Source organism: Plodia interpunctella, chromosome 30, assembly GCF_027563975.2.
Source record: "Plodia interpunctella isolate USDA-ARS_2022_Savannah chromosome 30, ilPloInte3.2, whole genome shotgun sequence".
Lineage (NCBI taxonomy): Eukaryota > Metazoa > Arthropoda > Insecta > Lepidoptera > Pyralidae > Plodia > Plodia interpunctella.
This window is the reverse complement of record NC_071323.1, coordinates 1216175-1231673: the sequence shown is the minus strand read 5'-3', so window position 1 is coordinate 1231673 and position 15499 is coordinate 1216175. Positions and strand designations below refer to the sequence as shown.

Sequence of the window (15499 nt, the reverse complement as noted above, 5' to 3'; positions counted from 1 at the left end):
GATCCTGGGTGCACCACAATTTTTTCGGTCTCATTAAAGTATATTAGAAGCGCTTTTTGACTTCGTGACGTCACGATACGTCACTGTCACACAAGCTCCAAATTTTGTTTTTGACATTTGAAAAATGATTTGACTAGTTAGAGTATAACAAATCCTTAAGGCGCTATGTAACCGCACACCGCCAACCATACCATAAAAATATAGCCATTAAAATATTTTACTTGCTAAATTTGATTACAGACAAATATCAGGCACAGATGAAGCTTAATTAAAGCGTACTAATCCTAACTTATATTATTGCGAAAGTAAGTTTATTTGTTCTTTTGTTACCTCTTCACGCTCTATCTACTCAACCAATCTTCTTGAAATTTTGCATACATGTAGTTTGAAGTATGGAGAAGGACATAGGGTACCTTTCATCCCGGAAAAATAACTGTTCCTGTGGGAAATTAACTCGGGCGGAGCCGCGGGCAAAAGTCTATGTAAAAATGAAATAGAAAGCAGAGATTTCCTCATGAACGAGAACACTATCGCTTTCAGATAAAAAATAACTAAGTAGAAACAAAATTTTCCATAATATTTTTATTACAATTCTCCTCTCACGAAAACCTTGAGAGGAATATCTAATTTTGACCTTTGACAGGCATTGTTTTAAACACTCAAGCTAACGTATTTTTTACATAACATTGACGTAAAGTGATGATGTGTGAGCGATTCACGAAAAATAGTAGCGTTTTTTTATTAAGTTAGGTACAAGGTTCGTTTGCATGGGTAACAAGGGCGTCGACAAGGGCACAAGGGGCGGGGGCCTGCCCCCCAAAGAGAGATTCTAAAAAAACCAATCATTTAAATGTGTTCCTTTTTTTTTGTTACTTTTCTCAATCTATATTTTAATGTCCCCTGGACCCCTTAGACCTTACTCTCATCAATTTCGACGACCTTTGTGGCGCAGTGGTAAAGTGCGTGCCTCCGGCCTCACGGTTCATCCCCGGTCGGGTCATGATGGAAAATGATCTTTTTCTGATTGGCCCGGGTCTTGGATGTTTATCTATATATATTTGTTATAGAATCTATCGTTGGTATCCCATAATACAATTCTCGAACTTACATTGGGGCTAACTCAATCTGTGATTTGTCCTAATATATTTATTTCAGTCGCGAGGATTGGTTGAGTAGACAGAGCGTGAAGAGGTAAAAAACAAACTTGCATTTGCAATATTAGTTTAGGATGTCACTACGTCTGTCTGTATTGTATTTTTCATCACAAACTTGGTACCATCATTTCGGAACGACAACAGCCCGCTGAGATCAAATCTATTCAATTCAACCATATCGTTCTAGCTTGAAGATATTTTCGACGACCTCGGTGGCGCAGTGGTAAAGTGCATGCCTCTGAACCGAGAGGTCCCGGGTTCGATCCTCGGTCGGGTCATGGATGTTTATCTAGATATATAGATATTTATTTGTTATAAAATATGGTATCGTTGAGTTAGTATCCCATAACACACGAACTTTCTAGTCTAGTCTCGAACTTACTTTGGGGCTAGCTTAATCTTTGTCCTAATATATTTATCAAAAATATATATATACACAAAAAGTCTTTAACATGTTTTTGTTCTTACGTCAACTAACGTTGAGCAAAGATGACTGGGCCCAGTGCGTGTCAAGGCTAAGGAAGACTCACCATATAACTGCCTGTCAATATCAAATATTATTGGCGTGTGGTCCCTAGAATAAGACCACACTATAAACCGATCCCGCAGATGTCGAACGAGGCGACTAAGGGACATAAAGCCTTCGCAACTGATAGGCAACCATATCATTCCCAATGAGGGTTAACGTTAGGCAGGCGGCCAGTTGTAAAAACAAAGATACTTTATTTATACGCTGAAACTGGGCTTCGAGGCGTCAGTCCAGAATGCAACCGGGAACACGCGAAGATGAGTGAGTGAATACCGAATATTATTTACTAGCTTCTTGCCCTCGGCTTCGCCTGCGTAAATTTTTCACGGGATCAGTCATTTTTCCGGGATGAAAGGTACCCTATGTCCTTCTCCATACTTCAAGCTACTACATGCATACAAAAAACGTATTTTTGCCCCAAGTCGACTTGTAGTACTCACTCGCTTCTCTCGCTCGGTCAATCAGTCAGCATACTCATAAATACAGAAACTACAAAACATAACACATTTTTACAAAATTGTGAATATTTCAAAAACGACTGAATCGATTTTGATACGCCACGAACTTAAAAATTATATTGGCATATCCTACATACTTTTATAAAATCGTACAAACGGTTGCAAACAAACAAACAAACAAACAAACAAACAAACAAACAAACAAACAAACAAACAAACAAACAAACAAACAAACAAACAAACAAATTATTTTTGCCCCAAATAGAATGTTAATAGTTGTAATAAACACTTTATCCACACATAGGATGGCGTTTCAGCTTCCGTATGCTGCGGGATCACGGGCCATCAGGTGGCGAACAATTGTTTGGTATTATTTAAAAAATGTGATTTTTAGGGTTCCACACCTAAAAAGGTGAAAACGGAACTCTTATAGGATCATTTTGTTGTGTCTGTCAAGGCGCTTTTTCTCAGGTATGTCGTACACGTAAAGTAAACGCGGTAGAGTTGAAATTGACATGAAATAAGCTGTGAAAAATTTTCGTTTAGGAAATATAAATATTCCCGTGGGAAATTCACGCGGGCAAAGCCGCGGTCACAAGCTAGTTATCTATTTAAGCGGCAAAAAATCACGTTTGTTTTAAAGGCAGGAGCCTCTCAGAGTTTTTCGACAGCTGCGGCCGCGCTGTCATTACAATTTTTCAAATTTTGACAAAGACAACAATTAGTTTTCTGACTTCAAAATAAAGAATTAGTTTTAATACTGACTTTAAAATAATTAATCTGTACTATTCAGTAATGTCAATTTTATGAATGATTGATTTTGGAAATGATTCCTTCCTCGAGAAAATTGTCGGATCGTAATGACAGCGCGGCCGCAGCGGTCGAACGCTCCGCGAACCACCCTTAAATGACGTCACATTATTGTTACAGCGACAACAGAAATACATAATCTGTGACAATTTCAACTGTCTATCACGGCTCATGAGACACCATGGAATTAGTAGAGTACTTACTAATTCCATGTGAGATACAGCATGGCGACAGTCCTGACGGACTGACAATTAAAAAAAAAACAGCTACGCATCGGCGACCCGTATCGGGTTTCTCGTGTCAATAAGATGCGGTGTTTGCTTACCATCAGGCAACCGGCACGCTCATTTACCCACCATTCAAGGAGACTGACGGACGGAAAGGCTTAGCTTTCACGCCATGGGTACGGAACCCTGGAAAATTGCACGTGTACACGCCAATTTTCTAGGCACAGGCAAAATCACGCGAAACCAACAAGTTTTTAAGTCAGGTCGCGAGAGGACACAGCGACATTGAGATGACATTTATGATAGCTAGGTCGCGGGTCACACTATCAGGAAGAAAACTTGAGGTGGCGACCCTACTTTGCTCTCAATAAACACATGTGTTACTAATGCTTCCAGTGTGGTTCCCCACTTACAATAGGACGACCTCCAGGTGGCTCTTTCTCTGTTACACACACACGCACACACACACACACACTCGAAAGGAAAGAAAAATTTAAAGATTTGTGTGTTCTTTCATTCCGTGTGTGTTATTTTCACTAATTTTACATTTTATCCGAGTCGCCTAAAGGCATTGACGTGCCTTTTACGAGTGCCTATCGGGTTTAGTAGCAAGTAATGGAATACACACACTAGCGAACATAAATTCCCCGTGGTTACGACCGATAGCGGTTTTATTCCCATGGGATAAGGTAAGAAGCCTTGACAACTGATTGGTAACAACCGCATTGCCAAAGAGTGTTGGCGCCGGGCGGCCGGTCGTAAAAACACAAACAAAAAATTTTCAGTTATACTTTTTGCCTGGGCTAGCTTGGCTTGGTACGTCACAGTGTAGAAAATGAAACAAACACTCGTGAATTAGATAGTAATATGCTCGTTTATGTTATGAGGCGTATCTGAAGTGGGATCTTTATTGTTGTTTTCTTTTATTTAGTTTTTAATAGTTCTTAATTATTTTTTTATTAAGTTTGTAACACTGTGTTGCATTTGATAACAATCATGATGTTGATGTGGCAAAAAAGGCAGATAAAAAGTTTATTTTCATCATCTAAGACTCATAAAAAAAACAAAATTGTTGGAACATACTAAACCCTACTGATATTATAAATATCGAAAGTTCGTGAGGATTTATGTTTGTAACTCTATAATGCAAAATCTACTGGGACGGTTTGTTATGATATTTGATTTAGAATATAACTTGGAATAACATATATTAGTATTTTTTATCACGAAATTTCCACGGGAGCCCGGGGCGCGCGGCTAGTATTTGCATAAATCATTTTTATCCTTTCAAGTTATGGGATCTTAAAACAGTCACATGGTATTTGGGTGTTTCTTAGAGTGTTTCGACTGCTGTGTGGACACTGGCTGCACTGTCATTGCCATTTTTCAAATTACATAACAAAGACAATAAATAATTAATTTTACTGACTTTAAAATCATTAATCTGTATTGTGGCAATGTTAATTTCATTAATGGTTGATTATGGAAATGACGGCATGGCCGGAGCAGTTGAAACGCACCGAGAACCACCCGGATACATCGAAAATACAATCTTCATGTGTATGTTCGTGTGTGTGTTTCGCAATAAAGATATTCTATTCTATAACAATTGTAGAAATAAAATCCCAAGCCCAGCGTCCCCAGACTCCAGCCTACTTGTAAATCCACTCATTTACAAGTATGCTGGAGTCTGGGGCGGTAAATTTAAAACATTATTAGTAGTTACGACCTTTTAATACAGTGCTAATATTATAATAGATCAAGTTTGTGAGTATGTTTGTTACATCTTCATCATGTATTTTTTAGTTTGGATCAAAAAGTCTGGAAGTCAATGGCTTTTACAGTAGTTACATACTTATGGTTTTATTTCTTTATTTTTTTTATATAGTAGAGGCGCTACTGTGCATAAAATTAAAAAGTAAGTATTTTCTTTCAATAATTACAATATTTATTCAAAGTATTCATGTAATAGGGACCACCCAAGGACCCTGAGAACCATCTCAGAGCTGTGACGGCTGCGGTCGCCCTATTTTAATATCCTTCTATTTTCACGAGGAAAGAATCATTTTCAAAATCAATCATTCATAAAATAGACATTATACAGATTAATTATTTCAAAGTCAGATAGTAAAACAAAACTCTTGTCTTTGTTAAAATTTAAAAATTGTAATGACAGTGTAGCGACAAACCACCCATGAATAACAGGAAAGATTCATGGGTGGTTCGTCAATTTTTTGAAGACAGTTTTACTGTAACATATTTAAGTGGTGATAGTTAACTGTTATGTTCAACCAGGGTTACTTTATAACACATATTATGTACAGTTGTGTTTAGCTAATAATAGATCAGCATTTTTTTTGCAATATTAATCTCAGAAAGCTCTCTCGCGTTTGAATGGTCACAAAAAACCTAACCTACAAGTACATCAAACAAAATTATATATTGATTTCTGAATTTTACTATGTTACTCCAGTCTAACGCTAACCAGTTGGTCCACTTTTGTAAAAATGATACATTAAACTGTTGAACCTAACAGAGTTTGACCGACTTTATAAATTCCGGTTGATAGGAATGTGTGTCAAAACAGTAAATTCCAAGTACAAGGTAAGAAATCTAGTTATTTAACTGTTTTGATTGATACACATGAATCTAATCGTATTACCGCAATCAGTGATGAGTATAAAAACCGCAACAACAGTTTTATCGACGCTAATCAACTGAAAAATCATATTCTTAGATAGCAATGTACCTACTATGTAAACGCACTATACATTGCGTATAAGACAAAATAATTACTTACTAGTACACCACCGCAGTTGCGAAGAGTAACTAGTATGACACGGAAATGCACTAATTTCAGTTTATCAATGGATTATACTATAACAACTTGCAAAATCGCGTCTGAATCAAGATAGGTACCTACGAACTGATGACGACAATGCAATTGTCATGTCATGTCGGTGAACTGTAAGTAGATTTGACGTTGACATATAGATGTTGTCAGAAAATTATTTTGGCTGCCTAAAAGGGTCTCTAATGCATCCGTCCGTTCTTTTCAGAGAAACAAAATAATAAAAAAAAAATTGGTCCATATATGTATGTACGAGAATAAATAGGTACTAATAGTTTGTCATATATATGTATAAAAGATCGAATAGCGAGCTAATGTTCGCATAATGCACAGATATAAGAACATTACAATGAAGGAATAAAGCATATTTTTCATAATAGTATCACCGTCATGATCTAAAATACGAGCCACGCACGCCACGACCCAGTCTAGTCGTAGAAACTAATCTAAGGCCGCGGTTATAAGACTTGCGAGCTTATTCTGACAAATCACAAAGCTGCGGTTTCATAGATTTAAAAAGGGCCCCGCCTCGTGCGATTTTGCTTAAATATTCTAAAGCCATGGTCAACAGGCGAGCGAACAAATCAACGACACCTTTGTGGCTTGATTCGTTCTCAACATTATTATTTTATCTTTGTTCTCAACAATCATACTACCCGCATTAGTTCTAATATTACAAATGCGTAAGTATGTTTGTTACCTGTTCACGATCTGTCTAATCAATCTTCTTGAAATTTTGCATACATATAGCTTGAAGTAATGGAAAAGGACAATCATCCGGGAAAAATAATTGTTCCCGTGGGAAAATTACGGGGCCGAAGCCGTGTAGTAGCTAAAAGCAAGATTTAAGTTAATTACGCAACGAAATAAATACAATATTATTATTTAACCGATTTATTTCAAGTTACTTTAAGTAAATAAATAACAAATTGTAAAATAAATTTATTATGCTTAAAATATTGCTATATTGTACTCAGCCATCGTCAATAAAGACAAACAAAACTTTACGTTGACTTAAAAGCATGGATTTAGTACGTACTTCGTACACGGAGCACCTGCTAATTCCATGCCTAAAAGTTATATGTATAAAAAGTTAAATCATACTTTAAGCTAAATTATGTTCTGTCTCCATTGCACTTTACAATATTTGACATTGACAGAACGAAACAAAACATATTTTAGCTGAAATTATGTGTGTGTGCATGTGCTGTGATATTTTCATTAATAAGTGTGTAGATATAATCCTAGAATATCCTTGAATCATTATGACTATATAATAAAAAACAAAGTCGCTTCTTTCTATCTGTCTGCACAACACATACTACTTACATAACACATTGTGACTGTGGCTTTTTTAATATATAGAGATTCGAGAGGAAGGTATACTTGTTTTTTTTTGCACAATTTTAACACCTATTAAATATCTTAGCGACTTCGTTGATAAACAGTTGCCCAGCATTCTTGACCACATCAAGCACGTTTTTTGCACAATTTTAACACTTATATCGATCTCCGACGATTCTCCGACTATCATTTCGTCTTTTATTGCCTAAACATATCACTCTTGAGCACAAGCACTTCTTAGTTTGTTTTTTTGCACAATTTTAACACTTATTAAATATCTTAGCAACTTCGCTGACGAGCTCCCCGACAACAACGTTCACTTTCTGCTTGCCCGGCCTCTGAGCCGGGATGGTGATGTTGTGCTGCCGCTGCAGATGTTTCTTCCAGTAACAGCGGCGGGTGAAGCAGGAGTGACAGACCTCGCATTCGAATCTAGGGAGATGCTGATTATTAATTTTAATTTATAATTTTAATTTTTTATCTATCTATACATATAATAAAACTGTAAGTGGGATATGTTTGTACTAGGAGATATAAAAAAATAATGATCTGTCTTTTTACAACATTTTTTTTTTTTAATTTTTGTCTGTCTGTATGTCTGTTCATGCAAAAATGCTAGTCTCTTAAAGACCACCATAATTATTCTTTATAATGCCAAAACAATTTTTTCCCATTTTTGTCTGTATGTATGTTTGTTTGCGCATCACAGTTGCATAGCGACTGGTCCAACTTAAATACAAGTTTCATAGCAATATGTTGCTTAGAACCCGAGATATTGACAATAATAAATTATGAACGAAACAAACGCGGGCGATGCCGCGGGCAAATGCTAGTTGCAAATACAAACGGTTGAAATGGAGGACCGCCCATGCGTCAGGCGCAGGAAATAAAATTGTGCAAAGGCAGTTGCCTTAAAAAATCTTATTTGAATCGAATAAATCCTACTAACATTACAAATGCGACAGTTTGTGAGGATGTATGTGTGTATGTTTGTTACTCTTTCACGCAAAATCTTACTGGACAGATCGTTACGAAATTTGGTACACGGTTAAAATATGACATGGAATAACACATAGGGTACTTTTTATCCCGAAATATAGTTATCAATAATCAGACTATCGATAACGACCCGAGTATCGATACAATCGCCCGCTCACCGTTTGACATCATTATGCGAGTCGAGATGCCGGTTCAGTTTGGTTGTGTCGTAGAATCTCATATCACAGAGGGCGCACGGGTACCGCTTGATCTTCTCGTGGAAGCGGCGGATGTGGCTGCTCAAGTTCGACGAGGTGTAATACGAAGCTGTGCAGTACTCGCATTGATAGCGTTTGTTGCCTGTGGTGTTAAAAAAAAAAAGTGAAAAAAAAAAAATGTCAGATTCGCGTCGGGCGGGAACGGTCGCAATACTCGCAATGATAGCGTTTGTTGTCTGTGGTGTTAAAAAAAAAGAATAAAAAAAATTAAAATGTCAGATTCGCGTCGGGCGGGAAAAGAATAGTTTATTGTGTTTATCCTAATGTGTTTATGGGCAATAAAGTTCATTTTCACACATTTTTCAACCCCACTATTATTATAATATAAGATGGTGCACCCGGGATCGGTTCCCGACGAGGGAACTCCTCGACGGTTTACATGCTCGGCTATGATTTTTTTCGTCACGCGTTGAATACAACGAGATATTCATGACGACATTCAAGGATTGTCAATTATGAAATTTTTGAAAAAAAAAACAATCATTCAACTTACATTAAAATAATTTGCATATATATAGACAGTTTATATATAGATATAATATAGACAGTTTAATGTCTGCGCGTCGAAAAATCCCCCGTGCGAACGAGACTTGACACTAACCAGTGTGTATGAGGACGTGCTTGGCGAGGTCGTGTTTGTGCCACGTGACGTAGTCGCACGTGGAGCACGCGAACTGCGGGGGCAGGTGCGAGCGACTGTGGCTAAACAGCGAAGCTCTGTGAAGGAATACTTTACCGCATATCTGTAATTAGATAATTTAATTTGTGTAATAAATCTGACAACATACGGGTATGTTGTCAAATTATAATTGTGAAATCATTGTAAATTTTAATATTATTGTGAATTATTTACATTACGTTTCGACATTCTTAATTAAAAGGAAAGAACGGATAACCGCCTCAGTATACGCGTTCTCGAGTGGAGACCACGCCTGGGTAAGCAAAGTGTTGGCCGTCCACTAGCCAGATGGCGTGATGACCTGCGAAAGGTTGCAGGGTACGTACTGGATGCGAAAAGCCCAAAACCGACAGCAGTGGCGCACCTTGGGAGAGGCCTATGTCCAGCGGTGGACTGCTACAGGCTGATGATGATGAATTAAAAAGAATGTCATTAGCGAAATCACCCAGCACCGTTAAGTATTGCTGGAACGAAGAGGCCACAACAAGGCTATAAAAGGGTAATAAAACAAGATGTGCTTGGATTCCTACCTAGACTAAGTCGAGTGGGCGAGGGAATGAGTAGCAGCTGTCATGCCGTGTTCTTACGCAAAACAACATTCCCAGAGGGTTGACGTCATACATGCGGCTAGACGTAAAACTATAGCGAAATTAATATGGATTGCACCAATCTCTTGTAGTGGACCAATACTGTTTGAATGAGTTTCTTTCCGAAATGCTAGTAGTTTTAGTAGCTTTGGTAAATATAATTCAATTTAGAATATGACGTGAAAAAGTGCCTGTGAAAGGCTAATTTCTGTATAAATTATTTGATTTTGACTATGGGCTGCTACACTCAACGGCTGAGGAAGCAATAGAATACTTTACAAACCTCGCATATAAAATTTTCTATTTCATCTTTATGTAATTTCCTGTTGTGTTCGTCCTTCGCCTTTTTGTTCGCAAACATTAACTTGCATGCTTCACAATATAACGGGTCGGGTTTCTTCTTTGGACATCGCGATGGCTGTATTTTTTTCCTTACTGATGGTTTTATTCGAGGTGAACTGAAAATAGTAATCCAAACTAATATTATAAAGAAATTCCAAAAACTACTAGGCCCATTTAGATGAAATTTGTCACAAAAAAATATTTATAAATGTGATGGCGTCGCCAGTGTGCAGGCTAGATAGCAACTTCAGCTAAGCTTTGTTATGCCACACTAGATAAAGAATTTTATTACAAAGTATTGTAGCTTTCTATTACACAATGTACACACACATACCAAAGTCTGTTTATATTGTATAATAGAAAAAAATACTGTCTAATCAAATTCTTCATGTAGTATGGCATCATTTATCAAGACCATATTTCATTTTTCTCTAAGAAATAAATGAAATTTTATAAAAATGAGATGGTGGCGCTAGTGTGCAGCTAGATACCATCTTCAGCTAAGCTTTGTCTAGAGGGTTCAGAGAGATTAGTATTTTCCATATTTATTATTATTATTAATGTATGTATTATTGGATACAGTGTATAAAATATTTGACCAAGAATTAGATATTAGAAACAATTTCAAGTAAAACAGTGCTCACCCTAGCAAGCATACTAATATAATGCAAAAGTCTGTTACACTTTCACAGCTAAACTGCTGGGCCGATTTTGATAAAATTTTGCATAGATATAGTTAATGACACGAAGTTGAACATAAGCCACTGTATATGTGGAGATGCGGGCAACAGCTAGTCCCAATCCCAACTAATATTATAAATGAGAAAAAAAGTTTCTTACCTCTTCATGCATTACCTACTGGACTGATTGTTATTGAATTTGTACACAGGTAGAAAATAACCTGGAATAACACATAGGGTACTTTTTATCCCTGAAAATTCCCACGGGAGCTAGCCCGACACAGCTGGTAATAAATAAATGCAATTTAAGATTAATTATTACCTTTTAATCGGCTCTTTCTTCACAACAACCTCTTCCTTTTTGACTTGGAAAACATCCTTTGTGTCATCGTCACTGACGGTGAAACCCTCGTAATCATCATCTAACTCCACTTTGAGGTTCTGAAGGAGGATTTTCTGTAACATCTCCTCGGTGTGTACACAGGTTGTTTTAAACTTGTGAGCAACAGACAGATCTGTCAGGCAGACATCGCATATTTGAGACGGCAAGCCATCTTGTTCCAACAACTGAAATAAAGACATAAAGGAAAATTGTATAATTTAGTTGAATTTGTATTTATCTATAAAAATTAAACTAAATAAATAAAATTAAAACTAACTAAAAACTGACTAATCAAATATATACATTATTCTTATTATACATTGCCAAATGAAATATCCTGCATATTATGCAGGAAAGTGTATGGGAGGATTTGCATGTCAATGGTCTGACTAGGGATGCTGCAGATTGTGTGAAGTGGAGATGACATAGCAGCATGCGCTGCTTCCTCATCTGTTAAGATTCAGTTACCTATGCAGGTAGGCAAATATCCAAAATTTAATGGTTAAATTAATGGTTTTACGAATGCTGGGCTTTGGGGCGTCACAGCTCCAAATGTAAATGGGAACACACAAAGATCTTATCAGAACTACATGTAGTAACTATATTATGGTTTTGGTCTGATGTTTATAGTGTAACATCAGAAACTTACTTTTAGGCCCGTACAAAATTCTATTTTATTAATTATATTGGATTCTACGTCGAATATATCTCTCATACTTGTACTTTTTGTCATGCAGACCCTGCAAGAGCCTTTGATATTATGTTTTCCAGATATTAATTCACACTTTTGTTTATCTGTTGAATTTTTTTGGTCCATTATGTTCTTTAGTTGACTATTTTTTTTGTATTATAACTTCAGTCTATCTCTACTAAGTATATAATTTTTTCACTAAAATCTAAAACATAATATAAATGTGCAAGCAAAACCAGTTTGACATTGTTTTGTCAGTTTGACACAAACCAAGCAAACAATAGAATTTGTCTATGATCTACCATTCCAAGTTGTATCTCCCCTGTCTCCCCGTTCCCCATAAATTATATTTTGATGGGCTTTGAGATTTAATGGCAAATGGGCCAGGCTCGAAATGATTGACGAATGATGTCAACGATCTGTCTCGTTTTTTTTTTATATTTCCATGTCGCGTCGCGTTGTACTAAAATCTAATCTGCGTTTAGGTATTTAAAAAGGATAAACAATAATTGCGTGTCTTTTTATTAAAACATATACTGTTTTCAGCAGTTAAAGTGTTAAAATGTAGGTTTTTAGTTAAGTTATTTATATGACTCATAAAATAAATGTGTTATTTAAACGGTCAGGAAAATATTCGTATTTTGGGCAGCAAAAAATATATATTTATAAAATATCTAATTGGTCAGCAAATAGTTCTAAAATGGTTTGCAATTTATATAATTTTGAAAAGCAAAATGTTTTCTTGGTCAGCAATTGGGCAGCAACTTTTAGTCAGTAAATATTCGTCTGCATTTTACATCATTTTGAACAGCAAAGGGCATTATTTGGGCAGATTTAGTCATCAGATTTAACATCTGTGGTCTATCGATACTATTCATCTGTTGAGTTTATTATCGATATTATCTGTAGTGTAGTACTATCGATATCACTACCGAATTGGCTACATCACTAGTGACAGTGACGGACGGACGTACGATGCTTTGACGTTGTTTTTATGTTTTGTGTTCATTTACCTATTTCTTATGTTTCCGTAAATTTACATGGTAGGTTATTATATTTAATTTTGGCCGAAACCAGCCACGGTACATCTTCAATTTAAAGTGCTTCGATAAATAATTGCGAAATGAAAATCGGCGATGAATATTCTTCATACGAGGACCTTGAAAATGCTTTAGATGTATACAAAAAGAGTGTATGCAACGAATATTGGATTAGAGACGCTAGAACTATCGTAAACCAAAGAAAAAAGTACCCTGACACTGTTGCTAAAGCGAACGAGTCCCTCAAGTACTACCACGTGAGATATGCATGTATAAAAGGAGGTCGAATATTCAAATCAAGGAACAAGAAATCGAATAGAAAGTGCAAATCGGTGAAGCAAAACTGTGAAGCCACTATATTCCTCCGCTTGAGCCCTTCACAGAAGACTCTTAAAGTTATAAGTTTGAATGAGGAACATAATCATGAGACATCCGAATCAGACTTCAAACGCCTCGCTCAACAAAGACTAAAATTGCCAAAAAATGTTAAACAACAAGTTAAAAAACGTTTAAGATCTGGCGTCAAAAAGAAAGTGGTTTTAGAACAGATTAAACAACAAACTGGTTGCAAAATGACTTTGAAAGACTTAGACAATCTATCGAGGAGGGAAAAAAAGAATATCGCATACAACATTGATTTGTTAAAAAATACTTATAAATGTACCAATATTGAAGTGTGGGAAGATGAGAATTCGTGTATTAAAGGATTGTTTTTTCAAGATGAGAGAATGAGTAAATACTTCGAGGCATTCCCTGAAATACTGTACGTGGATAGGACTTATTGCTCCGATATGGATGTGGCAACGTATATACTCATGGTGGAGAATGCGAACGGCTTGAGTGAAGTTGTAGCAGTGTGCCTTCTAGTTGATGAGACTGATGAAACCTTAGATTTATTCATAGAAAATTTCAAAAAAGACAATACTACTAGTCAAAATGTTTTGGTTGTCTTGTCGGATAAAGATATGACTGAAAGGAGAGTTTTTGGAAAACATTTCCCTAATGCACATTTGATAATTAGCCTGTATAATGTATTACAAATTTTTAATATGGAGATTTCTGTTGAAAAAATGAAAGTTACAACAAGTGAAGTGCAACAGGCCAAATTGTTTTTATGCAAACTAACTAATGCCAAATCTGAACATGAATATGATACAATTTGTGAAGAAATGTTTGACAATGTACCTGAAATAATTAAAGATTATTTCGAAACACACTGGGCTCCTATAGTAGATTTATGGGCTAAATATTCTATCTGTAAAAATGTATGTTTATCAAACACAGTAAATAATCAATTTCAATACTTAGACACCAATTGTAGAACTATAAATGAGTTTATCAAGCAGTTATTTGTGAATATAAATTGTTTCCGATCTGTACAAGATCGTAATGTTGCACAATTGTTAAGCGAGCGTTCGTCACAGCCATTTGAAACAGGATCAGCAAAATCATTGTATTATGAACTTTTGACCACATTTTCATATAGATATGTCGAAGCACAGCTGGAAATATCCGAGTTAACTGACATTAATAACGTCGGTGACGATGCATTCCTGACAGTGTCTACTGAAGGACTATTAAATATAACACCTTATGATTGTGAATGTGTTTTCTGTAAATGTAATCATTTACCGTGCAGACATATATTTAAATGTAGGAATATTTTATCATTACCGTTATTTGATACAAGTTTATGTCTCAACAGATGGACGAGAATGTATTCTAGGCACATATTAGAAATGTATGATAGTAATTTAGACAATTTTGGGGAAGAATGCACGGGAGTGACTGAGGAGTGTGTTACAATGAGAAAAAATTTGAGCAGACAAGAGAAATATCAAATGTTTTTTGACAGAGCGAGAAAGATGGCGCTGCTGTGCAGCCAAGTGTCAACACCGGTGTTTTATAAAAGATTGGAATTTATTCAAAATAACCTCAAACTCTGGGCGAAAGAAAAAAATTCTGAAACTGATTTAGAATTTGACGAAAGTGACGTACCAACTGTGCAAACTAGGAGGAATATCTGTTTTCATATCGGCCAACATAGGATAAAAAAGGAAAGGGTTTTTGAAGTGATCGACGTCGACAATGGAAAAAGGAAAAAGAGGCGTAATTCCAAGGGCTCGGATAATTCAGGTGTAGTTTTAAGTAGTAATAGAACTGTTAAAGATTCTTGTGATTTTGAATATGAATTACAATCGGACTAAAAATTAATTTATTACATTCATGATTTTTATTTATTGTTCCCTCCCGCTCGAATGGCGAGCCCATCGATAATACGCCAATAGACGAAACATTTCGATCCAAAATAAATGAATTTTGTCTATCTCTTTCATCGGTAGATCCTCTTCTTGCTCGAGGAATGGTATAACAATTAGTAGGTCTTTGGATCTATGACTGTGTAGTGTGTACAGAATTATGTCAGAGTTGTGTCATTTATTTCCCAGTTATGTCAGTGCTGTGTTAGCT

General features: G+C 36.2%; 3 protein-coding genes across 3 annotated transcripts in view; 1 reads left to right on the top strand and 2 right to left on the bottom strand.

Annotated features, from left to right (window-relative positions):
* Window positions 1-6112, bottom strand: part of ATPCL (ATP citrate lyase) — a 56335-nt gene extending 50223 nt beyond the window's left edge. Inside the window, exon 1 of the mRNA XM_053767421.1 lies at window positions 5979-6112. The gene's annotated coding sequence lies outside the window, so the exon portion shown is untranslated. The remainder of the gene's footprint in view (window positions 1-5978) is intronic.
* A 795-nt stretch (window positions 6113-6907) lies between these two features.
* LOC128682583 (zinc finger protein 468-like) lies at window positions 6908-12241 on the bottom strand. Its single transcript, XM_053767391.2, has 6 exons — window positions 11949-12241; window positions 11240-11484; window positions 10179-10353; window positions 9231-9372; window positions 8531-8711; window positions 6908-7805 (listed from the first exon to the last, which is right to left on the bottom strand). The coding sequence occupies exons 1-6, from the start codon at window positions 12114-12116 to the stop codon at window positions 7634-7636; spliced, it is 1083 nt and encodes a 360-aa protein (XP_053623366.1). The 5' UTR covers window positions 12117-12241; the 3' UTR covers window positions 6908-7633.
* A 698-nt stretch (window positions 12242-12939) lies between these two features.
* Window positions 12940-15253, top strand: LOC135310045 (uncharacterized). The gene has a single exon (XM_064436982.1). The coding sequence runs from the start codon at window positions 13114-13116 to the stop codon at window positions 15235-15237; it is 2124 nt and encodes a 707-aa protein (XP_064293052.1). The 5' UTR covers window positions 12940-13113; the 3' UTR covers window positions 15238-15253.
* The last annotated feature ends 246 nt before the right edge of the window (window positions 15254-15499 follow it).